This window comes from Narcine bancroftii, chromosome 3 (assembly GCF_036971445.1).
Source record: "Narcine bancroftii isolate sNarBan1 chromosome 3, sNarBan1.hap1, whole genome shotgun sequence".
Taxonomy (NCBI): domain Eukaryota; kingdom Metazoa; phylum Chordata; class Chondrichthyes; order Torpediniformes; family Narcinidae; genus Narcine; species Narcine bancroftii.
This window is the reverse complement of record NC_091471.1, coordinates 326,793,108-326,820,576: the sequence shown is the minus strand read 5'-3', so window position 1 is coordinate 326,820,576 and position 27,469 is coordinate 326,793,108. Positions and strand designations below refer to the sequence as shown.

Here is a 27,469-nt window from a genome sequence, read left to right as displayed (position 1 = left end):
GCCTGCCATAAAGCAGATAAAGAGTCACCTTTTGTGTCACCTATTGCCCCTTACTGTACGAGAGAAAGAGAAGTGAAAGAGAGTCCCTTCAGAGTCACTGAGTGTCCGTGGATTCGCCTCAAGCACTGCTGCAGCCACTATACCACACAGAGTACTGTTCAATTCAGTGGCAACCCAAGCTCCAGATCCAAACCTCCGACATGGTCAGGAAGTCTTCAGTGCCGAAGCCCTTTGGGATTCCTTCTTGAATCCTGGCTCCAAGGCCTGGTTCCCACAGGCAGTTCCTGTAGCCTGTGCAGGTACTCTGATCACGTCACCTACAGCTTGTGTGGGTCTCTCAGCTTCTGAGCCTCTAGCTGGACTACTGCCATGGACACCGTTCTGTAGGGCCGTCTCCTCTACTTCTCATGCTGCGTTAAATTAAAATTGTTAATCTTTCACTGGCAACTATCAAAAGCAGATTAATCACATGAGTGTAATCTAATTCAGTAAAGTCCGCTGATAGTCAGAGCACTCGTGTTTAATTTGGCAGCTTGACAGGTTAAATAAAGCCAGGGCCATCAGCAGTGTTCAATATTCTCTGCACATGTGCCTAATTAGCCTGGTACGACTTGCCCCCAAACTAAAGAGAACAAACAAGTGAAATACTTGCTGGAATCTTGACCAGACTGAACTGGTAGGGAGACTCAGTGGGTCAGATATAAATGCTCAGGGACCCTTTATTGAAATGGAGATCTACAAGATTATGAGAGGCAAGATTATTAGATACAGTAGCCAGCCAGCACCTTTTTTCCCGGGGCAGCAGTAACAGACAGTAACAAACAGGAGAAGGGAGGGAAGTTTAGGGCTGGATGGGTTGGAGTTTGTCATATGTGTTCAGGAATATTTTCTTAATCGATATATAGTAGAACTGACTAGAAAGGGGGATCTGTATTGGATCTGCTATTAGGAAAAGAGATAGGTCAGGTGACAGAGGTTTGTGCTGGGGAACGCTATGGATCTAGTGATCATAATACTATTAGTTTTAGGTTAATTATGAAGAAGGATAGGGCTGGCCCTAAGGTTCTTGATTGGAACAAGGGTAATTTCAAGGAGAGGCAAAAAGATTTAGAAGGTGTGGATTGGGATAATTTATTTTCTGGGAAGGATTCAACAGATAAATGGAGGATATTCAAAGGGGAAATTTTGAGAGTATAGAGTTGGTATGTTCCTGAGAGGATAGAAAATATAGGGAGCCTTGGTTTTCAAGGTTATTGAGAATTTGGTTCGAAGGAAGAATATGTACAATAGGTACAGACAGCAGGGAATAAATGAAGTGCTTGAGGAATATAAAGTGTGCAGCAAAAAAAATCTTAAGAAAGGAGATATGAGGCAGCTTTGGCAGGCAAAGTAAAAATAAATCCAAAGGGTTTCTACGGGTACATTAAAAGAATAGTGATGAATAAAATTGGGCCCCTTGAGGATTAGAGGGGTAAGGCTATGTGAAGAATCAGAAGAAATATAGAGGGAATTTTAAATTATTTCTTTTCTTCAGTATTCACTAAGGAAAGGAATATTGAGTCAGGTGAAGTGAGGAATACTAGTAGTGAGGTCATGGAAAATGTACAAATTAATGAGGAGATAGTTCTGGCTATTTTAAAGAGAATAAAGATGAATAAATCTCCAGGTCCTGACAAGATATTCCCTAGGACCTTCAGGGAGATTAGTGTACAAATAGTTGGGGCTCTGACAGAAATATTTAAAATATCATTAGCCATGGGGGAGGTGCCAGAGGATTGGAGGGTAGCTCATGTTATCCCCTGCTTAAAAAAGGCTCTCAAAGTGTGGTGATACACCACTAGCCTACTGCAGGGGGCGACCTGTGTACCTGCAGGAAGAGCACTGGAGGACAAGGCAACACCTGGCTGGACTTTATGAATAGACTTTATGTTTTGTGTCTTCTTTTCTGATATGTAATGCATCACACAAAGTAAACTGGGTAATTATAAACCTGTAAGTCTGACGTCGGTGGAGAGTGTTTTAGGGCTGGAATTTATAATTATTTGGATAACCAGGGACTGATTAGGAGTAGTTAACAATTCTTATTGAATTTTTCGAGGAGGTTACAATGAAGGTTGACAAAGGGAAGGCTGTGGATGTTGTATATATGGACTTTAGTAAGGCCTTTGACAAGGTTCCGCGTAAGAGGTTAGTTTGGAAGATTCGATCATTAGGTATTAATGTTAAAGTAGTGAAATGGATTCAACAATGGTTGGATGGGAGATGTCAGAGAGTAGTAGTGGAAAATTGTTTGTCAACTTGTGACTAGTGGAGTGCCTCAGGGATGGATCGGTGCTGGGTTCATTGTTCTATAAATGATCTGGATGATAGGGTGGTAAATTGGATTAGTAAGTGTGCAGATGATACTAAGATTGATGGTGTTGTGGACAGTGAGGAAGGTTTTCAAAGTGCAGTGGGATATAGGACAATTAGAAGAATGGACAGAAAGATGGCAGATGGAATTTAATATGTAAGTGTGAGGTGCTACATTTTGGTAGGAATAATCAACAAAGGTAGGCAACTGAGGCGTGCAGTAGAACAAAGGGATTTAGGAATTCTGATACATCATTCCCTGAAACTTGAGTCACATGTAGATAGGGTGGTGAAGAAAGCTTTTGGTATGTTGGCTTCATAAATCAGAGTATTGAGTATAGGAGGTGGGATGTCATGTTGAAGTTGTATAAGGCATTGGTGAGGCCAAGTTTGGAATATTGTGTGCCGTTTTGGTCGCCGAATTATAGAAAGGACGTCAACAAAATAGAGAGAGTGCAATGAAGATTTACAAAAATGTTGCTTGGGTTTCAGGGTTTGACCTACAGGGAAAGGTTAAACAGGCTGGGATTTTATTCCTTGGAGCATAGAAGATTGAGGGGTGATTTGATAGAGGTATTTAAAATTATGAAGGGGACAGATAGAGTCAATATGGACAGGCTTTTTCCATTGAGAATGGGGGAGGTTCAAACAAGAGGAGATGGATTGAGATTGAAGGGGGAAAAGTTTAGGGGAAACATGAGGGGGAATTTCTTCACTCAGAGGGTGGTGGGAGTGTGGAATGAGCTTCCGACCAGACTGGTAGGTGCGGGTTCGAATGTAATAGTTAAGGAAAAGTTGGATAGGTGTATGGATGGGAACGGTATGGAAGGTTATGGGGTGGGTGCGGGGCATTGGGAGTAGGTGGGAGAAGATGTTCAGCATGGCCTGTTTCTGTGTTGTAATTGTTATATGGTTATATATGGGAAACATCAGGGGTGTTTTTTAGACAAAGAGTGATGGGTACCTGGAATACATTGCCAGAGGTGGTGGTGGAAACTCTTAGGCACATGGATGCAAGAAATGTAGAGGTTTATGAAGTAGAGATGATCAATTTTTTGGAGGGTATGGGCAGCATGGTTGGCATAATAGTTAGTGCAACACTGTTACAGGGCCACCAATCGGGACTGTGATTCAAATCCTGTGCTGTCTGTAAGGAATTTGTACATTCTCCCCGTGTCTGCATGGGTTGTCCCCAGTTTCTGAAATGTATGGGGGCTGTAAAGGTTAGTGTAATTGGGTGGCATGGGCTCATGGGTTGAAATAGCCGGTTATCATGCTGTATGTCTAAATTCAATTTAATTTAATATAGGTTGGCAAAGCATCATGGGCCAAAGGCCCTGTACTGTGCCAGAATGTTCTATGCAACTGAAGTCATCAGATGGATGGCATAGTTAACATAGCAGTTAGCGAGACACTATTGCATCACCAGCAACCCGGGTTTAAATCTGCTGCTATTTCTACATTCTCCCCGTGTCTGCGTGAATTTCCTCTGGGTGCTCAGGTTTCCTTCCACCCTTCAAAACGTATAGGGGTTGTATGTCAATTGGGCGGCACTGGTCTGAATGGGCAGAATCAGCTTCTGCCATGTGGTAAATCTGGTTTTTGAAATGTTAAGATCATCTATGTAAGGGGGGAAAACCCTATCTTTTCTTGGCCTCTCCTTATATGTAATATCACCCCCTTCCCACTTTAGTCTCAATAGAGGGTCCTGACCTGAAAGTCTGACCCACAGATGCTGCCTTACCTGCTGAACTCTTCCAGCTGCACTTTGTTTGGCTCTTCCAAACTAAGCTAGAGATCCCCTTGCTGTAGGATGGCATGTCATAGGCTGAGCTTGGAGCAAGGGCTACCGGCCCGCATCTTAACAACATTTTACAGGACCAAAAATGAATGTGTCCTGTCCGGCTGCATCATTGTGTGATATGGTAGCTGAAAAGCATCGAACTGGAAGTCAATCATTAAAGCAGCTAAGAGGATCACTGGGGTCTACCTTTCCTCTAATGGTGACCTTTATTTATTTATTTAGACATACAGCACAGTAACAGGCCCTTTTGGCCCATGACCCCATGCCACCCAATTACAACCCCCGTACATTTTGAAGGGTGGGAGTTAACCAAAACCCCCGGGGAAAACCCACACAGATACGAGGAGAACGTACAAACCCCTTAGTGACAGCATTGGATTCGAACCCCAGTCCTGATCGCCAGCGCTGTAACAGTGTTATGCTAACCATGCCTCAGGAGAGAGTTGCCTAAATAGGGCTCGAGGAATTATCGAGGACCCTTTCCATCCAGCACACAGGATCTTCAACCCACTACCAAGAAAGTACAGGAGCATCAAAGTTAAGTCAAGTTTATTTTAATTCATCAAGTCATCTAATTGCACAAGTTCAACCCAATGAAACAGCGTTTTCCAGTCCTCGGTGGAGGACATACAGACAAATAATACATATACAGGACAAGTATTTCATCTGTACAAATGAATAAATATTATTTTGTGAATATGAAAGTCTTGGATGGTTAATGTGAGCAGTTCCTTGGTCATTCAGCATTCTCACAGCTCGTGGACTGCCAGGGTGGGGAATAACTCCTTCCCCAGGGTGTAAGACTGATGAACAGTATCCTGCAACCGTGACAGTCATCCCAAATATTGTTATATATTTATTTTGATGATTTGTTATCTCAATGTACTATGTATTATGTTTTTGTGTGTTTGTCAGGTTGTACATATACCGTCAGATGATAATTAAAAAAAAAATGTTTTAAATTTTTTAATTTAGACAAACTGCACGATAACAGGCCATTTTGGTCCACGAGTCCATGCGCTCAATTTACAACCCATTAACCTTCACCCCAAGTACATTTTTGTTGGAGGAAACCAAAGCCCCTGGGGAAAACCCACACAGACATGGGGAGAACTTACAAACTCCTTACAGACAGTGCGGGATTCTAACCCCGGTCTGGTCCCAGTCGCTGGCGCTGTAAAGGCATTGCCCCAACCTTGAAGAAAGGGGCCAACTCATTCTGCCCACTCCAGACTGGTGAAATTCATGTCCATATGTCTACATGTGCAACCTGACCAATTACTTTGCTGTGGACCACAGTGCACATAACAATCGCTTATTTCTTTGGCTTGGCTTCGCGGACGAAGATTTATGGAGGGGGTAAAAAGTCCACGTCAGCTGCAGGCTCGTTTGTGGCTGACCAGTCCGATGCGGGACAGGCAGACACGATTGCAGCGGTTGCAAGGGAAAATTGGTTGGTTGGGGTTGGGTGTTGGGTTTTTCCTCCTTTGCCTTTTGTCAGTGAGGTGGGCTCTGCGGTCTTCTTCAAAGGAGGCTGCTGCCCGCCAAACTGTGAGGCGCCAAGATGCACGGTTTGAGGCGTTATCAGCCCACTGGCGGTGGTCAATGTGGCAGGCACCAAGAGATTTCTTTAGGCAGTCCTTGTACCTTTTCTTTGGTGCACCTCTGTCACGGTGGCCAGTGGAGAGCTCGCCATATAATACGATCTTGGGAAGGCGATGGTCCTCCATTCTGGAGACGTGACCCATCCAGCGCAGCTGGATCTTCAGCAGCGTGGACTCGATGCTGTCGACCTCTGCCATCTCGAGTACCTCGACGTTAGGGGTGTGAGCGCTCCAATGGATGTTGAGGATGGAGCGGAGACAACGCTGGTGGAAGCGTTCTAGGAGCCGTAGGTGGTGCCGGTAGAGGACCCATGATTCGGAGCCGAACAGGAGTGTGGGTATGACAACGGCTCTGTATACGCTTATCTATGTGAGGTTTTTCAGTTGGTTGTTTTTCCAGACTCTTTTGTGTAGTCTTCCAAAGGCGCTATTTGCCTTGGCGAGTCTGTTGTCTATCTCATTGTCGATCCTTGCATCTGATGAAATGGTGCAGCCGAGATAGGTAAACTGGTTGACCGTTTTGAGTTTTGTGTGCCCGATGGAGATGTGGGGGGGCTGGTAGTCATGGTGGGGAGCTGGCTGATGGAGGACCTCAGTTTTCTTCAGGCTGACTTCCAGGCCAAACATTTTGGCAGTTTCCGCAAAGCAGGACGTCAAGCGCTGAAGAGCTGGCTCTGAATGGGCAACTAAAGCGGCATCATCTGCAAAGAGTAGTTCACGGACAAGTTTCTCTTGTGTCTTGGTGTGAGCTTGCAGGCGCCTCAGATTGAAGAGACTGCCATCCGTGCGGTACCGGATGTAAACAGCGTCTTCATTGTTGGGGTCTTTCATGGCTTGGTTCAGCATCATGCTGAAGAAGATTGAAAAGAGGGTTGGTGCGAGAACACAGCCTTGCTTCACGCCATTGTTAATGGAGAAGGGTTCAGAGAGCTCATTGCTGTATCTGACCCGACCTTGTTGGTTTTCGTGCAGTTGGATAATCATGTTGAGGAACTTTGGGGGACATCCGATGCGCTCTAGTAATACTAGGCTGTGTGCCTAATGCCTTGTATAAAACCCGATTGCTCTGCCAGTCCTTAATCTCCTTTCAATATCTTGCAGTAACACAACTTCTTTTTCCCTTATCCACAGTGAATCAGGATGTGTACTGCCTGGAATCCACTTGCAACAAGAAAGAAGGTAGGGAGAGGGTTGGGGTGCATAATGAAGCGCAGTGCACTCCCAAAGATGGAGCACGCCTCTGCCATCTGCAGTAAAGCCTTGCACATCCATTTATCACTGTGGCCCAAGCTGCTATTCTCAGCCATTCCCTCGGGATTGAAGGTGACTTCCACAAGGATAAGGGGTGACCTTCAGAGGTGATGAGATCTGTCGATCATGCAGATGGCCAGAGGCTTTTTTCCCCCAGGGCTGAAATGTCTAATAACGAAATGGCTTGGGAGTAATTGCAGGGGATGAGGTATGATTTTCATACAGAAAAATGGCTCAGAATGCCCAGAGGAGGGTTCTTCTGTGAGCGTTCAGTCGGTTGTCTCTGACATGCAAGGAGCACAATAAATAAAGTGCAGTACACAAACATGCTGGAGAGATTTGGCCCAGATTGACCCCAGTGTCTGCAGACTTCCTTATTTAACTTGATTGACAGGGTATGGAGTTACAATGAGGGGACAACTAGCACCAGGCAAAGGGAACATGAGAGCTCTATTGTGGGGTTCATAGAACAATGCAGCACTGTGGAGACCCTTCAGCCCTCATTGTAGTGTAGACCTATACAAACCCACTCCACGATAAGTCTCACCCTTCCTTCCCTCGCTGTCCGTCAACCCCCCACCTCCAATTTTCATTTAAGAACCTGATACCTGCGGGGAAGAAATTCCCTTTAAGGCTATTAGTGGGTGATTTCACACTCTTGAACCTTCTCTACGAGACTTTGGTTAGACCCCATTTGGAACATTGTGTTCAGTTTTGGTCACCTCACGATAGGAAGATGTTGTTGCTATAGAGAGGGTGGAGAGGAGATTTACAAGGGTGATGCCTGCATTGAAGATTGGAAGTGAAATTGGTCTTTTCTCCTTGGAGCAACGGAGGATGAGGGGTGGCCTGATGGAGGTGTAAAAAGGCAAAAACATCAAACAATGAGGGGGATAGTTTTAAAAGTCTTGGGAGTAAGTACATGGGGGGATGTAAGAGGTAGGTTCTTCACACATTCATAAGGGTGTTCTTCATCGATTACAGCTCAGACTAGCAGTGCTGGTCAACAAGGTTCAACCCCTGGGCCTCTACACCTCCCTCTGCAACTGGATCCTTGACTTCCTCATGGGAAGACCATAGTCAGTACAAATTGGAAACAACGTCTGCTCACTGACGATTAACACAGGTGCTCCTCAAGGATGTGTGCTTAGCCCACTGTACACCCGTGACTGTGTGGCCAGGCACAATTCCAATGCCATCTACAATTTTGCCAATGACACCGCAGTTGTCGGCAGAATCATAAACGGCAATAAGGAAGGAGGGAGACAGTTCAACGAGTTGAGTGGTGTCATGCCAACAACCTTGCACTCAACCTTAGCAAAACCAAGGACATGATTGTGAAGTTTAGGCGAAAATCAGGACAACACGAACCAATCTTCCTTGTGGGCTCAGTAGTGGAGAGGGTCAACATTTCCGAAGATTTGATCCAGAGCAGCCATGTTGATGTCATCACGAAGAAGGCTCACCAGCGGCTGTATTTTGTGAGGAGTTTGAGGAGATTTAGTATGTCAAACGAAGGCTCTTGAAAACTTCTGCAAGTGTACCACAGAGAGCATTCTGTCTGGTCACATTACTGATTGGTATGGAGGTGTCAGTGGTCAGGACAAGAGAAAACTCCAGAGGGTTGATAACTCGGGTTGCGATATCATGGGCACCAGACTTCACGCCATCAAGGACATGTACAAGAGGCATTGTCTTCAAAAAGCAGCCTCTATCCTCAAAGATCCCACCAACTAGGCCATGCCCTCTTCACTCTGCTACCATCAGGGAAAATGTCCAAGAGCCTGAAGAAGAGCTCCCTGCTGCCATCAGATTCCTGAATGATCAATGAACCTTTGACACTGCCTCACTTTCACTCTTTTTGCACTATTTTTTACATTTTATTTTGTAAACTGGTTTCATAAATGTTAGCACGATGATGCTGCCCCAAAACAACAAATTCCATGACCTTTTCATGACAAATTCTAATTCACAGAATGATGATTGCGTGGAATGCACTGCCGGCAACAGCAGTGGAGGCAGGTACAATAGGATCTTGTAAGATAAGAAGATCTTAAGATGAAACTGTGAGATAAGTACATGGACCAAAGAGAAATTAAGGGTATACAGTAGGGAAATGCTCAACAGATTTTTGGATAGGTTATTGGGTCAGCACAACATTGTGGACTGATGGGCCTGTAAGGTGCTGTAGATTTCAGTGTCCTATAAGTCAACATGCAGGTCGAGCCTAAGTTATTGTCACACACAGTTTGTTTTGCAAGCATATGGACGTCTCATCTATAGTACACCAAGTAAGGCAAAGCACAGTGTTACGTGTCCAGAGAACCCCAAAACCCAGCAGCAATAGATATGCACCACGACAAAGGGTTAATTAAACAAAAGTTACTTTTAATTATCTTTGAACATGAAAATGGAATCAAACTTTAACTTATCTCTATTGACTCACTTAACCTACTTAACCCCCTTCTAATTCTAAGCGCACATGTATGTAATGTGTATGTAAATTCAGCAAAGTTCTTTGGTTCACACTCCAATCTCACTGGTTGCAGGCAATTCTTGAACTGTGCACAGAAGTTAACATTAATAAAGTTCACCAGGCTTTGGTGCTTAACAGGTAAATGGTTACCACTCAGAAGGGTTCTTGTTGGTTTTCAGAGAGTTTTTCTTGTTCCAGGACATCCACAACTGATTCCTTTTTAATCAGCCACTCCAGTGTCTTGCTGACGAAACTTTCCCCCTTCAGGGTTCCCTCTCTCTCAACTCTGAGAGCAAAGCCAATTTCTTTCCTGCTCTCTGCCTGCAAAGATCACATGACCTTCCAGACAGTAAGTTCTGTTTTCCAGACAGAGCTGCTACTGTCTGTTGTTACATTTGTTGCCTTTTGCAAATGACAGTCCATCATGAGACTCTGAGCACTCTTGCAAAAGTTCCTGCAAAAACTTCTGTTAAAGTTTTTGTGTGACCTGCTCTAACAAACCTTTCCCAATTTATTTCCCAAATACCTCTATATACCCTGTCACAACAGAAATGCAGGGCCACAGAAAGAGATCAGTTGGTATGCAGTAAAGGCAATAATTATTCGACTGGTGTGAGGAGTCTGACAGCAGCAGGAAAGAAAAGCTGGTGCTGCGTAATCTCATGCCCATGAATCTGCTTCCCGGGAAGATGGTGGCCAGGGTGGAATGTTGGCTGCTTTCCCAAGCCAGCGGGAGTTGTATACGGAGTTGATGGAAGGGGTAACATGTGCAATGGCCTGAGCTTTTTTCACAACCCACTGTGGATTCTTGTGGCAACCGAGCAGAGCAGTTCCCATACAATCCCTGACAGGATGGTTTCCAGAAAAGTTGTTAAGAGATGTAGGTGACATGCAGATCCAGTCAGTCTTGAGACCAGCTGATAAGGCATCATCAACATGTCACAAATTCATTGTTTTGCAGCAGCGTCACTTGAAAATATTTATTTCAAAATAAATAAATAGGGCAAGAAAATAGGAGTTAGTGTGGCAGTGTCTGGGGTTCATTGTCCAATTTGATGGCAGAGGGGAAGGAAGAAGCTGTCATTGTCTTTAAGCTCCTGGACCTTTTCCCTGATAGTAGCAGAGTGAAGAGGACATGGCCTGGATGGGTGAGGGTCCTTGAGGATAGAGGCTATTTTCTTGAGACACCACCTCTTGTACATCAAGCTCCTCACAAAGTATAGCTGCTGTGCGTGTGTGTGTGTGGGTGTGTGGGTGGTGATCTGTTTCCTCCATTGTATATAGTTATAATTGTCGGTGGTATATATGGAGCTGGCCCGCCCACAGATGACTCATACCCTATGACTCCTCCCCTGTGATCCTGGGCCATAAAGGTCAAGCCACCTTTCCCTCGCCGCCATTCCTATCCTGGGATCCAGGCCAGCAAGGTTCTTCTGTGTATTAAAGCCTATCGTTTCCTCAGCTTGTCTCTGTGGTTACTGGTAGTGCCCTACAATTTAATGCACAGAAATTATCTCTCTGGTAATGGAGAAACTGCTGTGCCCCAATCGACTGGAAGTGGACCCCCAACTCCCAGGAGCATCTGGACTCTATGAGCAGTGGATCAGCTGCTTTGGTAATTTTCTCGAAGCCGCTGCCGACCTGGTGGACTTTGCCGAAAAGAAGTTCAAGGTACTGCAAGCAAGAGTCAGACAGCAAGCGTTCCAGGCAATCTGATTGTGCCACGTACACTGAGGTGCTGGCTGAGCTCCGGGCCCTCTATGAACCAAGGATCAACCACGTCTACTCACGTTATCCCCAGACTTCCTGCAAGCAACAACCTAGTGAGTCAGCCGAAGAATTAATTTGTGTCCTGCTCTTGCTGGGGAAAGACTGTAGGGGTAGTGCATCGGCTCCTGTACCAGTGGCTCAGTGTGTCGAAGACCTAGTCCGGGATTGATGTCTGATTACATTTGGCAGTGCCTCCTCGAAGAAGACCAGTTGCCACTGAAGCAAGCCATACAGTTAATCAGGACTCTAGACTCGGCCCAGTGCAACGCAGAGTCGATCGCAGGCAAAAGCGGCCCTCCATTTGCACACCAAAATTGCCGCCATCTTGGGAGATGGCATCGGGGATGGGCAACCTGACGATGGCAGCGGTGGTGACCGGACGCACAAAATGCTTTCTCTGTGGGCAGGCGAAGCACCCACAATGACTGTCCCGTGTCCCCTTTTCTGTTGCTCAGGCTGCAGAAAAGGGGCCACTATCTGCGGGTATGTCAAGCTCAGACCTCCACGAAGCAGCATGGCTTGTATGGCCGATGGGCGGATCTCGTCCCTAGTTCTGATACAGACCGTGTGCGCACAGAGAGGGGTGCCATCTTACTTGCCACAGCCCCCACCTTCTGCATGGTCTGCACAGGCGCAGTCCACTCTGCCGACACCACTTCCACCTTCTTTCTTGACCTCGGCAGCCATGACCGCGTGGTCAACATGGAGGCCGCCATCTTGTGAATCGGGCCTCCACGCCGACGACAAAGATGACACACCAATCCTAGCATCTGTAATGCTGAATCAGCCCTCATCCGATCCCCCACTAAATGATGCAGATCAAGGTGAATGGACATAAAACGAACTGCCGATTTGACAACGGCAGCATGGAGAGTTTTATTCACCCAGTCATTGCCCATAGACTCTTGCTCCCAATCTGGCCGATGAGCAGCTTGATATCGCTGGCAGTCAAAGACCACCAAACTGACATCGGGGGGTATTGTGTTGCCTCTCTGATGGTGGGGGATGAGCATTATGATAATTTCTCGGTACTTGCTATGTCCCAACTCTGTGCGCCAATCCTCTTGGGCTTGGACTTTCAAAGCCAGTTCAAGAGCTTGACAATGGCATTTGGAGGCCCCAGCCACCCCTCACAGTGAGCATCCTACAACTCACGGAGCTCTACCCCCACCCCCAGTACCCACACCGGACGGCAGGCTCAACACCCTTCAGGTATTCCCTCCGTCGCTATTCGCGAACTTCACCCCAGATTGTCGACCCTTCGCTACCAAGACATGGCTGAGGACATGCCGTTTATCCAGGATGAGGTTCAGTGACTCCAGGCGGAAGGGATCATCGCCCCGAGTACCAGCCCCTGGAGAGCCCAGGTTCTGGTGGTTAGGGGTGGGAGCAAGCCATGAATAGTCATTGACTACAATTAAACTATCAATTGCTTCACCCAGCTGGATGCTTAACCCTTTCCCGGATAGCCGACATGGTTAATAAGGACGCGCAAAATCGTGTATTCTCGACCATTGACCTTAAGTCAGCCTATCACCAACTTCCCCTCTGCCCCAATGACTGAATTTATACAGGTTTTGAGGCTGATGGGAAACTTTTTCATTTTCTCCAAGTTCCTTTTGGTGTCACCAATGGCATCTCCGCATTCCAGAGGGTGATGGATAGGATGGTGGAGGAGCTTAATCTGGCAGCGACCTTCCCCTACCTCAATAATGTCGCCATCTGTGGCCATGATCAACAGGACCATGACGCTAACCTAGCTAAATTTCTGCAGACTTGCAAGGTCCCTCAATCTTATATACAATAAAGACAAGTGTGTCTTTAATACCAATCGCCTGGCTCTCCTAGGATGCATCAAGCCACATGGTGTCATTGCCCCAGACCCCGACTGCATGCAGCCCCTAATGGAGCTCCCAGTCCCGAACACCCTGAAAGCACTGAAGAGGTGCCTGGGGATATCGCCTATTATGCCCAGTGGGTGTGCCCATCTACACCTCATTGGGTCCACAATGTCTCCATTATCAGCGGAGTCCCAGGCTGCTTTTCAACAGATCCGAGAGGACATTACTAAGCCTACGATGCATGCCCTGGACGAATCCATCCCTTTTCAGATGGAAAACGATGCTTCCAACTTCACGCTGGCCACCACACTAAACCAGGCAGAGAGGCCAGTAACCTTTTCTTCCCGTATCCTTCACGGCCCTGAGACACGGCACTCCTCAGTTGAGAAAGAGGCACAGGCAATTGTTGAGGTGGTGCGCCACTGTCACCACTACCTGGCCGGGAAACGATTTACCCTGCTATGGACCAATGGGCCATCGCTTTCATGTTCAACACGCAGCGGTGGGGTAAAATCAAGAATGACAAGATTCTCAGGTGGAGAATTGAGCTCTCCACCTCTAATTATGATATTTTGTACTGGGTAGGTAAACTCAACGATCTGCCTGATGCCCTATCCCGGGGGATATGTGCCAGTATGCATCTCAACCACCTCGAAGCCTGACACCCCAGAGTTACGAGACTGTTCCACTTTATCAAAACTTGGAACCTCCCGTACTTTGTCGAGGATGTCAGGTCCATGACCAGATGCTGTCGGGTCTGCCCAGAATGCAAGCCTCAGTTCTAGAGACCTGACAAGGAACACCTCATTAAGGCCACTCGCCCATTCGAACGACTGAGCGTCAATTTCAAGGGCCCTCTTTCTTCGTTGAACAGGATATTTATTTCCTGAATGTTATTGACGAATACTTCCAGTTCCCTTTTGCCATCCCCTGTCTGGATATGACCTCGGCCACAGTGACAGTATCTTTACTCTGTTTGGGTACCTGATTACATCCAAAGTGACCGAAGATCCTCATTCATGATTGAGGAGCTGCAGCAGTACTTTCTCGCCAGAGGCATAGCCACCAGTTATCACCCCTGGGGTAATGGACAGGTGGAATGGGAGAACGCCACTGTTTTGGAGGTTGTGCTCTTGGTCCTGAAGTCCAGAGACCTGCCAGTGTCGTGCTAGCAGGATGTCCTTCCAGAGGCACTGCATGCCATTTGCTCGCTCCTTTGTACCGCTACAAATACCACCCCTCATGAACACATGTTTGCCTTCCCTAGGTAGTCGGTGAATGTTCCTCGATTCCTCCATGTTTGGTGACACCAAGTCTAGTCCTGCTCAGGAGGCACATGAGGGACCATAAGACTGAGCCGTTGGTCGAAGAGGTGTACCTCATTCATGCAAATCCTGAGTACACCTTTGTGAGGTACCCCAATGGCTACGAGGACACTGTACCCATCCGAGATCTGGTGTATGCCAGAGAGCTCGGAACCACTTGTTACACCCCTGTTAACCCTGTGTTTCATGCTACCCTGTAATGGGACTCACTTTTAGGGGCAGGTTCACCTGGGATACCACCACCACCCCCACCACCACCCCCCCCCCCTGTGGACCTCACTCCAACGGGACCGTCTCCCATCAGGGCACTGACCCCGCCTCTCTTCAGTTCTGTGACCAACATCGCCCCGACACAAACAGTACCCTCTCTGTCTAGTCCAATGGTGACCCCGCCTGTAGACACTTGGCTGGTGGAATAGCAGACTACTTCCAACCCTGCTCCCTGAAGGTCCCATAGACAGAGGAGGTCACCGATGAGACTGAATCTTTAGTCTTGGCATTTTTTTCTGTTTCAGATCTAAAGGGGGGGCGGGGGTTCTGTTCTAAAAGGAGGGGTGAATGTGGTGATATGTTTCCTCCATTATATATAGTTATCATTGTCGGTGGTATATATGGAGTTGGTCCGCCCACAGATGACTCATACCCTATGACTCCTCCCCTGTGATCCTGGGCCATAAAGGTCGAGCCACCTTTCCCTCGCCGCCATTCCTATCCTGGGATCCAGGCCAGCAAGGTTCTTCTGTGTATTAAAGCCTATCGTTTTCTCAGCTTGTCTCTGTGGTTACTGGTAGTGCCTTACAATGTCTGTATGTGTGGACATCTGTGAGTCTACATCTGTGCATGTGTCTGTGTGTTCGATGTGTATATGTTTCTGAGTGTGCGCATGTGTGTGTGCTTTTTGTGTCTGTGTTTATGTGTGTGAGTGTCTGTTCTTGTGTGTGTCTGTGTATGCATGTGTGTGCATCTATCTCTTTGTATGTGTCTGTGCTTGTGCATGCATGTGTTTGTGCATGTCTGTGTGTATATGTATGTGTCTGTGTTTCTGTGTGTGCGCACGTGCGATTGTGTTGTGTGCGTGTGTGTATGTGTATGTGTGTGTTAACGCGTGTGTGAATATGGGTGTGTGAAGAGTTTGCATTGTTCTCCTTGTGACCAGAGAGTTTCCCTTCAGTTGCTCCACTTTGCTCTGTCAGTGGGTTATTCGCTCACCGTGAACTGCCCCAACTGCCTTTGGCTGGTAAAATTCTGCAGTGAGAATAAATTGCAGAGAAGAGCAGCAGGGCAAATGGAATTGTTTCATAAGCCAGTACAAGTTCAATGGGCCAAAGAGCCGCCTTCTACGACTCCAGGATATGTGGAAATTATTTACTGCAACTGGTTGAAGGCACACACTGGGAGAGCTCCACCTTGCTCTTTGTATGACAGCAATGAGAACTCTTACTTGATAATGAGTAATGAGATTTTATAGTAATTTACATGTACAGTGCAGTCACACCAAAATTTCTACTTGGCTGAGATATACCTACAACAAATTAAATTACCACAATATACCATGAGACTGAGAAAGGGGTAATAATTCTAAAAGGATGAACAGGTAATTCACACTAAGTGCAAGAAATAAAAGGTTTGAGAGAGGTGTACAAAATTATGAGGGTTACGGAGAGAGTAAATGCAAGTAGGCTTTTCCCACTGAGGTTGGATGAGACAAGAACTGGAGGATGTGGGTCAAGAGTGAAAGAGGGAAGGTTTACATTTTTAATCCTTTCGCAAAAATTTAAGTACAGCATAGTAGAAGCCAATTACGGCCATTTAAACCAAATTAACCTGTAACTTCATATGTATTGTTTGTCTGTATATTAGCTGCTGGAAGTCACCTACAGGGTAGATGGGTGGGCTTGCATGAGAGTGAAGGAGTTGCGGGGAAGTAAGGAGGTGAATGGGACTCTTCAAAGATTCCTTTTATTGTCATGTAATAATATATTAAAAATATACATGATGCACTTCAGCTTGCCGAAGGGAAAGAAAAAGTCACTGTGAGCATTGCCTGGCACTCCTAACAATAGGAGAAAGAGAAGCAAGAGTCCCTTCAGAGTCACTGAGTGTCTGTGGATTCACTTTCAGCGCTTCCGCAGTTTCTGCAGCCACACAGACTCGTCTTCGATCCATTGGCCACCCAAGCCTCCAATACAATCAGGAAGCCTACCCGAGGTCCTTCAGGAACCGAGCTTATCTACAGCACCCTCTCGAATCCCAGCTCCGATAAGCAGTTCCCAGTCTCCTGTAGCCCCTGACCTCGTCACTAGCAGCCTGTGTGGGTCCTTACAGTCCAAGTCGTCAACAGCCGGCAGCCTATGTGAGTTCTTCAAACACACGTAGCTAGGCGCCCGCAGCCACTAAGCCCCTTGCCCATCCACTGCCGCAGTCTCTGTCCTGAAGGGTTGTCTCCTCTCTTTCTCCTTCTCAGGTACACTGTGTCAGTTCACTGCACCACCAGAGTCTGCCACCCCCTCATGACTGCTGCCCGACAAGCACTGGCATCATGGGCACAGACCCTGTGATTTTGAGATTTTTAAAAAAACACCGTAGTCTGCTTTATCAGGCCGTTAAAGCCTATGCCGGGGCCGTTGGTATTTCGACCCAGCAATGCTCTCCTGGGCCTGCATCAGAGACACAGCTATTGTAATAGAAGCTCTGGCAGAGCTGCCATTTTGTGAGCTGCCATAGACCCAGTGGTCTGAGTGACAAGACAAAACATGAAAATTTTTAAAATAGTGTCGCGATGAGGTAATGTAGATGATGTGTTCATTGTGTTTCCTGGATAGTGTATTTGAACAGCACATTCTGAAACTAAGCAGGATACATTAGGGCTGGTATTGTGCAATAGGATTAATTACTTGACCTCTCTGTGAAGGATCCCTGAGGTCGCAACAATCGTCATAAAAAAGTTAAACCTTACAGTTTAAGGGAAGGATATGTCCATGACCAAGGCATGGAACTGAGCCAGAAAATTAGGTTGTAGGATCAGACAGTCGCAATGAACATTTAAGGGCAGCTTTGAAAAGAGGCAGCCTACACACATTCCCACCAGAGAGAAACATTCCAAGACGAAGCCTCGGGCTCCACGGCAAATCAGATGCAAGAGAACACCATGCCATTGCAGATCAGACTCAGAAGGTCGGGCAGAACTTGAGGAATGAACAAATGTTTCACTGGAAAAGGCAGATCAGGTTAGACAGAAATATAAAAGCAGTCTCCAAAAGGAAATTGGTAAACCAAGTGAAACAAGTCTGAGAAATTAATAGAAAGCAAGTTAAATAGGTTAATTAAAAATGAATATTCAGATGCTGAAAATCAAAATTAAAATCACGTTCGAACAGCAGCAGCACAACGTTATTACAGCACTGACAGCCTGGATTCAAATCCAGCGCTGTGTGTAGAGTGTGTATGTTCTCCCCTCTGACCTGCGTGGATTTTCCCCAGGTCTCTGGTTTCCTTCCACCTTCCAAATCGTATGAGGGTGGCAAGTTAATTTGGGTGACGTTGGGCAGAGTGGCCAGAATTGGTTTCTAGAGTGCTGTAGTAATTTTTTTTAAATTAGTTACAATCTTTTGGCTACAAGCTCCTTAGGACTCTGCTTAAAAGACATTTGGATAGGAAAGATTTAGAGCAAATGGGCCATACACAGGCAAATGGAACAAACTTAGGTAGGTCACGTTCTACGTGGACAAGCTGGGCTGAAGGGCCTGATTACAACCAGTGGCAAATTATTGGCGCTGTAGGCTGACATCCTAGCTCCTCGTGGACTCCATCTTCGGATCCTAAAAAGAAATTATGAGGGAAATAGTGTGTCAGTTTCAGGTTTCCAAAATTCCCTTGATTTGTAGAAGTTTTAATTGGGAAAAAAGATATCGGATATAAATCCTTCATTAATTTAATTTTATTTAGACATTTATTTCAGCTCATGAGCCCGTGCCGCCCAATTAACATCCAATTGACTTACAACCCCCAGTACATTTTTGAAGGGTGGGAGGAAACTCATGCAGACATGGGGAGAACGTACAAACTCCTTACAGACAGCATGGGACTCAATTCTTGTCCCTAACACTGGCGTAACCGTGTCATTCAAAAAAGGAAGGAATCAGAAAGCAGGGGAACTTAACGTTCTGGGAAAAGGGAAGCCAGGTCCACAGCAAGATTTTTTTAAAAAGGTGCTGCCAGAGCTGCTGGTGCGGACCAGAGTGAGCAGACACTGCTCTGTGCGGTTCCTGATGCCAACGGCTCCGTATAGGCTTTAGTGTTTTTTAAAATTCCTGCAACCATGGAAGTCTATGCTTAAGATGGTGGTTCAGCAGCAGCCACGAAGGGTTGCAGACTCTAGGGGAAGCAGTAGACCATCAGAGGGAAAACAACCCAAACCTTCTCCCCCCCCCCCCCCCCCACCATGAGAAGGTGAAGCTTAGGAGCCAATCCTACTGAACAGTGTGAGAAACAGATGTACCTTCACAGAATTTGCTCGAGACAAAAACTGAGAACAACAATGCAAAGTTGGGTGCTTCCCCTTACCCTGGGAATAAACACACACACTGGGGCTCACCCAACTTTTATACAGTTTATTTCAGCATAGAAGTACCCTCCCCCTTACATTCTTCTGCCTCCTGGATGAGTTTGGCATTAGGCAATCCTGTCTGCCTATGTGCTGTTTCTGTTAACTTGGAGGACCAGGGGGGTATCCTGATTCCTGTGGTCTGGTGCCGATAGCCAATTGGTCCTGTAAATCTCATCCTAACAACAAACTCCAGCTTGGAGAACTAGTAGAATGACCTCCTTTACTATCTTCTCTCCCATTTGTATTCTTACATCCCTTAATACAAGGACCGTAAAATCTCTTCCTCCTACTCCCGAAATCATCACTGTCCCCTCTATCTTAACACCCTCGGGTGGTTGTAAAATACTAGACCGGGCTGCCCCAGAATCTACTAAAAAGGTCATCTTGTCACTGTGGGGTCCTATGCTTAAATTTACCAATGGTTCTCCGTGCAGCCCCATGGTGTGTATTGACTGAGAACCGTGACCTCCCCTATTCATAATCTGCTTCCATCAGTGCGTAAGATCGCGTCTCCCTGGCTCGCATTGGGCATTCTCTCTTAAAATGTCCCTCCTTTTTACAATGGTAGCAAACTAATGCTCCTATTTCCCAATTCCTACCGGGATTACCATGAGGTCCCGGGAACGGTCGTCGTCCCCAGAATTCCCCTCTACCCTTGCCCCTGCTCTGGTCTCTACTTTCCCACTCCCGGAACTCCTCCCAATGTCCAGGAGCTAGCACAGAGCCCCTACCCTTTCCCTGCTGTCCCTCCACGACTTCCTTGACTGCCTGCATCAAAATCTTAGCCTTTCCTTTCTGTTTATTGGGCATTCTCTCTTAAAATTACGCACCTCCGTACTAGTCAGGGGCACATTTACGAAACCGAGACCCCCTCCCATGGGAACTTCCCGTAAAGGTCTCATCCAGTTAATTTCTGGCTTATCCTCTCCTTTATAATGTCTAGATTCCTGCTCTCCGGGAAATTAATCAAAGGGTCAATTGAGGTGGTAATCTAGTACTTTGTGCATCATACCACCCCTACTTTCTTCTCCTTTCTTTAGCTGTGGAGGAGGAGGGGAAGGTGAAGAAGGGTAGAGCATAGGAGAGAAGGGAAAGATAGGAGCCGGCATAGGAGGAGCATAAGGTGGAGGAAGGGAATGTAACACATCCCATCCTTGTGTTTCAGGGACAAAAGGTTCCTCATCCTTCTTGTCTTTACATTCCTTTTCATTCAAAACCAGTTGATCAACCGATCCACTGAGCCAGCAGGCTAGGCTGCATATTCTCTGCATATTCTCTGCTCTCAATATTATCTCTTTGATTTTGATAGAGCCAGATGTTCAATGCCTGACACATCCAGTCCTCATCGGATCCGAACTTTTGCCAATATACCGAATTCCATTTTATTGGGTTTTTAACCCATTCCAGACAGCAAAACCTGACCATGGTCTGTTTGTCTTTCCCGCGGGTTCTCCCCGCACCCCAATCAGATAGCATTAATCCTAACGGACTTTGCTTAGTTATCTGATCGTCCCGTCCTTCCTTAGGACTATTTCCCTTGCTACTCACACCTCCCATACTAACAGGTAAGTAAAATTCCTCTTACCGGGATCCAGTAGCTATTCCTAGCACGCTTCCTTAACGTCCTCCCGTCGTTTGTTCTCAGTGCCTCTTCTCGGATATAACTCGCTTCATCCACTGACCAGCCACCCGTCGTCCGTGAGTCCAGCTGAATCAGCCAGGGTGCACTTACCTTCGTCGTCGAGCACTCTGTCAGTGGAGGGAGTAGGATCCCAGATGAGCCTCCATTTGTGAGAAACAGATGTACCTTCACAGAATTTGCTCGAGACAAAAATTGAGAACAAAGAACATTTATTATACAACAATGCAAAGTTGGGTGCTTCCCCTTACCCTGGGAATACACACACACACTGGGGCTCACCCAACTTTTATACAGTTTATTTAGTATAGAAGTACCCTCCCCCTTACATTCTTCTGCCTCCTGGATGAGTTTGGCATTAGGCAATCCTGTCTGCCTACATGAACTTGGAGGACCAGGGGGTATCTTGACGGTGTCCCCTCATGTCATTGTCCTTATTCACCTGCCTTTGTCTTTATTCACACCTTCCCAACCCTCAGGGCTTACTATCTTATATGTGGAACTTGCTGAGACTCTCTCTAAGGCTAGAAGACCCTTATCTTATTCAGACTAACTTTACTTCCTACATTCTTTCTATTATCTACCCTTATCCTATTCATACTGGCTTTATTCAATTACACATATTTTCATATTAGTTTTACTCATCTCCCACAACACTGAGCATAGAAGAGGAGTGAGGGGCTCAAAGGCTGAAGGACGGGCCCACACAGACTGCAGGCTGCTGGAGACCGGCTCATAGGAACTGGGTAAAGGAACCGGGATTGAGAAGGTGCTGAGGGAAAGGGCTCCTTAAAGGGTCTCAGGCACTGAAGGCTTCTTAATCACATGGGAGGTTTGTATCTGGAGCTCAGGATGGATCGAGGAGTCTGTGTGGTTGTGGGAGATGAATCCATGGACACTCATTGTCTCTGGAGGGACTCGCTTTTGCTTTCTCCTATCAATAGGGGCAATGCTCATGGCAGACAAAAGTTGAATTATATTTAATGGATAACAATAAAAGGAACCTTTAAGATGAGCTGCATGGCTGAGCAGGCCCTACTGCTGCTCCTGTTTCTTATGAAACTGCATGCCACTTTATCACTGTCATTGGGGGAAAAAATGTTTGAAATGTCAGAGTACCTGAAATGGGTGGATTCTCTCGTAAGGTCAGCGTGACTAAGCTGGTTGCTGGAGATTGAAATGTACAATGCTTGGAGATCTGGACTGGCTGAATGTGGAGAGGTTTCCTCTCCACCATCTGAAGACGGATGAGTTGAAATAGTTTTTCTTTTCCCTCTGATGTTCCTGAGTCTTTGCAACAGTCTTCCTCAGTTTTTGAATATTTTTAAGGGGCGCCACGATTGGCATAGTGGTTAGTGCAACGTTGTTACAGTGCCAGCGATCGGGTCCAGGGTTCGAATCCCCACGCTGTTTATAAGGAGTTGGTATGTTCTCCCTGTGTCTGCATGGGTTTCCCCCGGAGGGGGGGGGGGGGAAGCTCCAGTTTTCTCCCACCCTTCAAAACATACCAGGGGTTGTAGGTCCATTGGATGTAAGTGGGTGGCATGGGCTTGAGGCCTGTTACCATGCTGTATGTCTAAATTTAAATATATTTAAATTTTTTAAAAAATTAAAAAGAATGGTGCTGCACTTTCCACAAAGTAACACTCCTTCCCCACTGCCCTTCCTGCAGCGCTCTCTCCCCACTACCTTTCCTCCCTCTCCCAACCATCCCATAGTACTTACTACCAATCATGATTGGAAATAGTGGCACAGACTAAACGGGTCGGATGGCCCAGTTCTGCTGCTCTTACCTTGAACTTCCTTGGGACACAATCGAAGCCTTGTAATGTCTGACGTCTGTGCCAGTTGACAGAGGAACAGCTTCTTCCCAGCCAGATCAGGGATGACGTGCTTCCCAATCCAATTCCATTGGTTCTCAGGCAGCTGACTTGGCCATTTGTGGAACCCACAGGCTCTCCCATGGGGCGGGGCAGGAACATTCAGGGAGGGCATTTGCATTTGAAAACCTTTCCCTGATACTCCGCTTGAATCAGTTGGGTTTTCAGTCCTTCACTCTGCCACTGATATCTCAGCTTCTCTGGAGGAGCCCTCCCAACTCCCTCCACCCTCTCGGATTTGACACAGTATGCTTGACCCCCTTTGCAGGCATGCATTGCCCACCGAGACTGACCTCAACCTCACTGCAAACAGAACCTCCCAGTGGTGGTTTCCTCTGACTGGCATGGGGGGAGGGGCGGGGAGATGTTTGCCAAATCACCAGGGTCCTTGCCAGGGAAAGACCATATTACCTCCCCACCCACTACCCGGAAGATGACCAAACATCCCTTTCTAAGCTGGATTTCCCCCACCCCCCTTTCTTTTGCTGGCTTGGTTGTTCACACAGAACAGAAGTAAAGCTAGGTCCGTGAGTCCTTTTACGCAGCAAGCCGGCTTCCCAAAGTAAGAGGTGGGACGACATGCAGCACAACAGCGTGGCAACACAGCTTGCCCTTTTAGACTGATCACGTATCAATATGCTCCATCTCTGACTACCTACCTTGGCGGATCAAAGCCAGATAGACCCCCCCCAATCTGCCTTCAATGCGTTCTTCCCATTGCTCGAAAGGCAGATAATACCCGGCTTTCAAGTGCTATGTAAAAATGCAGTTGGAAAACCTTCCCCTCCCCTCCCCACTCATTTTCCTGAAGACTTTTGGGTATAAGTGGAAGGTTAAAAATTCCCTTTGCCATTGCGTGCCTTTAAATGGGACGTGCCATTCCCTTCGGGAGCTGCTTGAAAAGAATACACCTCAAACAGAAGCAGCCTTGGAACAAGTGGCCATGGAGATAGGGGAAAAGTCAGGAGGGTGAGGGGAGCAGAGTAATCCACTAGCTGCAGGACTGGAGAGTGTATAGTCACGTACATGGTGTTGACACAGCAGTTAATTACGGGCCTGACCACCATGTAAAAGGGGCTGGGAGGTGGTGGGTAGAAGCAGATGGGGGCTGAGGGGATGATGGCAGGTGGGATTGATGCCAGGAGGTGATGGGTGGAATCAGGAGGAGGGAGGGATTTTTGAAGGGAGGTGGTGGTAGAACCAGATGAGGAGGGAAGGATTGATGGAGGTAGGTGGTGGGTGGGATGATGGGCATATAGAACCAGGAGGGACAGGAGAGGTGAAGGGAAAAAACAAGTGTGTGTGAAGTGAGGGTTACCTGAAATAGGGGGATTCAATGTTGATATTGTAGAACCATTGATCATTGCAGCACAGAAATAGGCCCCTTCGTCCCTTCTTGCCCATACCAAACTATTATTCTGCATCATCCCACTGACCTGCATCCGGACCAAAACCCCAAAATACTCCTCCCATCCATGTATCTGTCCAAATTTTTCTTAAATGTCAAAATTGAGCCTGCATTCACCACTTCATCTTGTTCCACACTCCCACCACTCTCTGTGGAGTTCCCCTGATGTTCCCTTTAAACTTCTACCCTTCACCCTTAACCCATGACCATCTGTTTTTTTTTAACTCCCCTGTAACCTCAGTTGAAAAAGCCTGCTTGAATTTTCTCTATCTATATCCCTTATAATTTTCCATGTCTCTATCAATATTCTGACCCTCATTCTGCTCTCTAAGGAATAAAGTCCCAACTTGTTTAATCTTTCCCTGTAACTCAGTTCCTCAAGTTCTGCCAATATCTTTGTACATTTTTTACTTGGTTGAAAGCTGGTCAAATGGAAATTATCCTTGAATGATGTAACTGGGCTAAATCTCACTTTTGGATGGGATCTGAACATGTGAAAGAGCCGCTAATGGCTCTCTGACGTCCATCTGTAACTCATTATGCACCTTGTGGTTTGCCAAGGCAGGGCCCTCTCTTTGATCTCAGGACAACTTGAAGCATTTTAAACCTAATGACGTGCGTAACAAAGCATAGATCCTTGTGACACAGGAATCGCTCTCCAGGAAACGATGAAAGGCGTGGATAAGAATTCTCTGGCCAGAAGGATCAACAGCTGGTGGAGTTGGGTTGGGAGGGGAGGAGCGTAGTTTTAAAGTCGAACGATTGGCAGGGAATTCAAGGGGGTTTCCCCTTGGGGAGGGAGGGGTTCTGGAACTCATTGCCTGAAATCCACAGAAGGAATCACCCTCATTATGGAACATACAATAGAACATTCTTTGAGGAATACCTCAAGAAAGGGCTCAGGCCCTAGTACCTTGAGCAAAGGCTCGGGCCTGAAACATCAGCAATACCTTGCACAGGATCCTCCAGAATTTCCATGTTTTTACACAGAAAATTTCAGTACAGTGCAGGCCCACAATGTTGCACTGACCTATATAAACCTACTCCACAACAATCTAACTCTTCACTACCTCACATCCATAATCCTCTATTTTTCTGACATCATGTGCCTGTCTCGGGGTCTTTTTACATGTCCCTATTGTACCAGCCTCTACCACCACATCCAGCAATGCATTCCAGACACCCACCATATTCTGTGTGTGAAAAGTAAATATGCCTGCACATACACAGGCATACAGCACAGTATGCAGGCCCTTTCAGCCCACAATTCTGTGCTGCCCAATTTACACCCAATTAACCTACACCCCCAGTAGATTTCGAATGTTGGGAGGAAACTGGAGCCCTGGGAAAAGCCCGCGGAGACACAGGATGAGCAGACAAATTCCTTACAGTCATCGCGGGATTCAAACCCCATTCCTGATCGCTGGTGCTGTGAAGCTGTTGCTGTAAAAAGCAGACAGGCTTCTGAATTAAAGGCAAAGACTGGCTGGGGAGGAGTCCAGACCAACAGATAAGAGGTGGTAATTGGATATGATAAAAGGAAAGGTGAGAATTAATTTTGGCTCAGTGAAAGGAGATGAGGAAGGGAAACAGTGAAGAAGGTGTGGGGGTGGGGGGGAATTCCTAATGGAAACTGGAAAATTTGACGTTAATGCCATTGGGTTGTAGGGGGCCCAGACGGAAGATGAGGTGTTGTTCCTCCATTTTGCGAGTGGTCTCAGTCCAGTAGTGCATGAGGCCATGGACAGATGTCAGCAAAAGAATGGAATGGGGAATTGAAATGGGTGAACACTGGTAGATCCATGGAAGCCTTGGGCTCATGGGCTGGAAGGGCCTGTTACCGTGCTGTATGTCTAATTTTAAATTAAATGAAAAGTACAGTATGTCTCCAGTGTGGCCACATAAGTCGACAGGGTGCCACAGATACGCTTGACAATATGGTGGTACGATATGCTTGACATTGGGGAAGGGGCATTAATTATAAAAGGGCAAGACAGAGTAGAGGTGGAGAAAGTGTGAGAGACTAGGACCAGAGGGCATAGTCTCAGAATAAAAGGACGTCTCCTTTACAACACAGATGAGGAGAGGTTTTTCCAGTCAGTGAGTGGTAAATCTATGTAAATCGTACCACAGATAGCTGTGGGGGGGGGGGGGGGGGGGGGACAAGTAATTAGGGATAGTTGAAACTATTATTCTGCATCATCCCACTGACCTGCATCCGGACCAAAACCCCAAAATACTCCTCCCATCCATGTATCTGTCCAAATTTTTCTTAAATGTCAAAATTGACCCCTGTTTTAGCCATCACCCCACAACAGTGCTTTTGTGCTGCCCCTGCTTTGTACTAATTGATCTTTATTTTTCAATGTAACCCTGCTCTGGTTCTGAATGAAAAACAAAAACGGCGACTGACGAAGTCGCTTCCTGGCTGCTGCTTGACCCGTTGGATTCCCCCCTTCCCCCAGCGGCACACCACTTGCTCAAGACCACGGTTGACCCAGCCGTGGACTCTGCACCTTTCAACTTGATCTGCTCCCTGTTGCTCTGGGTGCGGGTGTCGACGGGGGAAACGGGAGCACCTCATAAAGTTGTAGCGGGTGCCCCCAAGGGGACAAACTATCGACAAAGTAGCCGGGCAGCACGGGTTGCCAGGCATTCCAAATTGGTGCTGTCCATAAGGAGTTTGTATATTCTCCCCATGACCTGCGTGGTTTTCCTCTGGGTGCTCCGGTTTCCTCTCACCTTTCAAGAGGTACAGGGGTTGTAGATTAATTTGCATAAAATTGGGCAGCACGAATTTAATCAGTCAGATTTGGCTTCTACTGTGCTGTAAAATAAAATTTAAATTAAATTTTGGGTTAAATCCCTCCCTGGAATATCTCTCTTTCCCTATTCCTCTGTCTCCCTGACTCCCGCTTGCCATCTTTTTCCCTTCTCTCTCCATTCAGAGAGCTACCCCACCCTCTATCTGTTCTCATCTTCTTTTTCTTCCACCCTCCAACTTGTATCCACCAGTGACTTCTTACTATCAGCCTGTGCTCCTCCCCCTGCGCCTTCCTCCCTCCCTCCTCTCCTCCCCTCCCCTTCTTTTTATTCAGACACCAGATTGCTTTTCACTCACACCTTGAAGAAGTCCCCAGGCCCAAAACGTTGGTAGTCCTTTACTTCCGATAGATGCTATGTGAACTGCTGAATTTCTCCAGCACTTTGGTGCATTACACTTCAGTCTGCAATGCTGTGCCGACCTACGTAAACCTTACTGCACATCAATCTCGCCCTTCCCTCCCTCATACCCATAAAACCTTCATTTTTCTTCCATCCATGTTCCTGTCTAAGAGTCTTTTAAATGTTCCCTATTGCATCAGCCTCTGTGTAAAAAAAGCACCCACTAAACTTTCCTCCCCTCACCATAAACATCCTTTGGTGTTTGCTACTTTCACCCTGGGAAATAGGTGCTGGCTTCCCACCCCATCTTAATCCTTCATAACCTTGCACACCTCAATTAAATCACCT

General features: G+C 46.7%; 1 protein-coding gene across 6 annotated transcripts in view; it reads left to right on the top strand.

The window, feature by feature from the left end:
* Positions 1–27,469, top strand: part of LOC138759135 (synaptonemal complex central element protein 1-like) — an 89,922-nt gene that overhangs the window by 33,792 nt on the left and 28,661 nt on the right. For 5 of the 6 annotated variants that reach the window (XR_011354640.1, XR_011354639.1, XM_069929106.1 and 2 more), the window contains one exon: positions 6,892–6,939. The exons of the other annotated variant lie outside the window; for it this stretch is intronic. Coding sequence is in view for 3 of the 5 variants with exons in the window: in XM_069929106.1 (XP_069785207.1) it covers positions 6,892–6,939 (48 nt within the window). In the remaining 2 variants the exon portion in view is untranslated. The remainder of the gene's footprint in view (positions 1–6,891; positions 6,940–27,469) is intronic. 6 annotated transcript variants of the gene reach the window in all.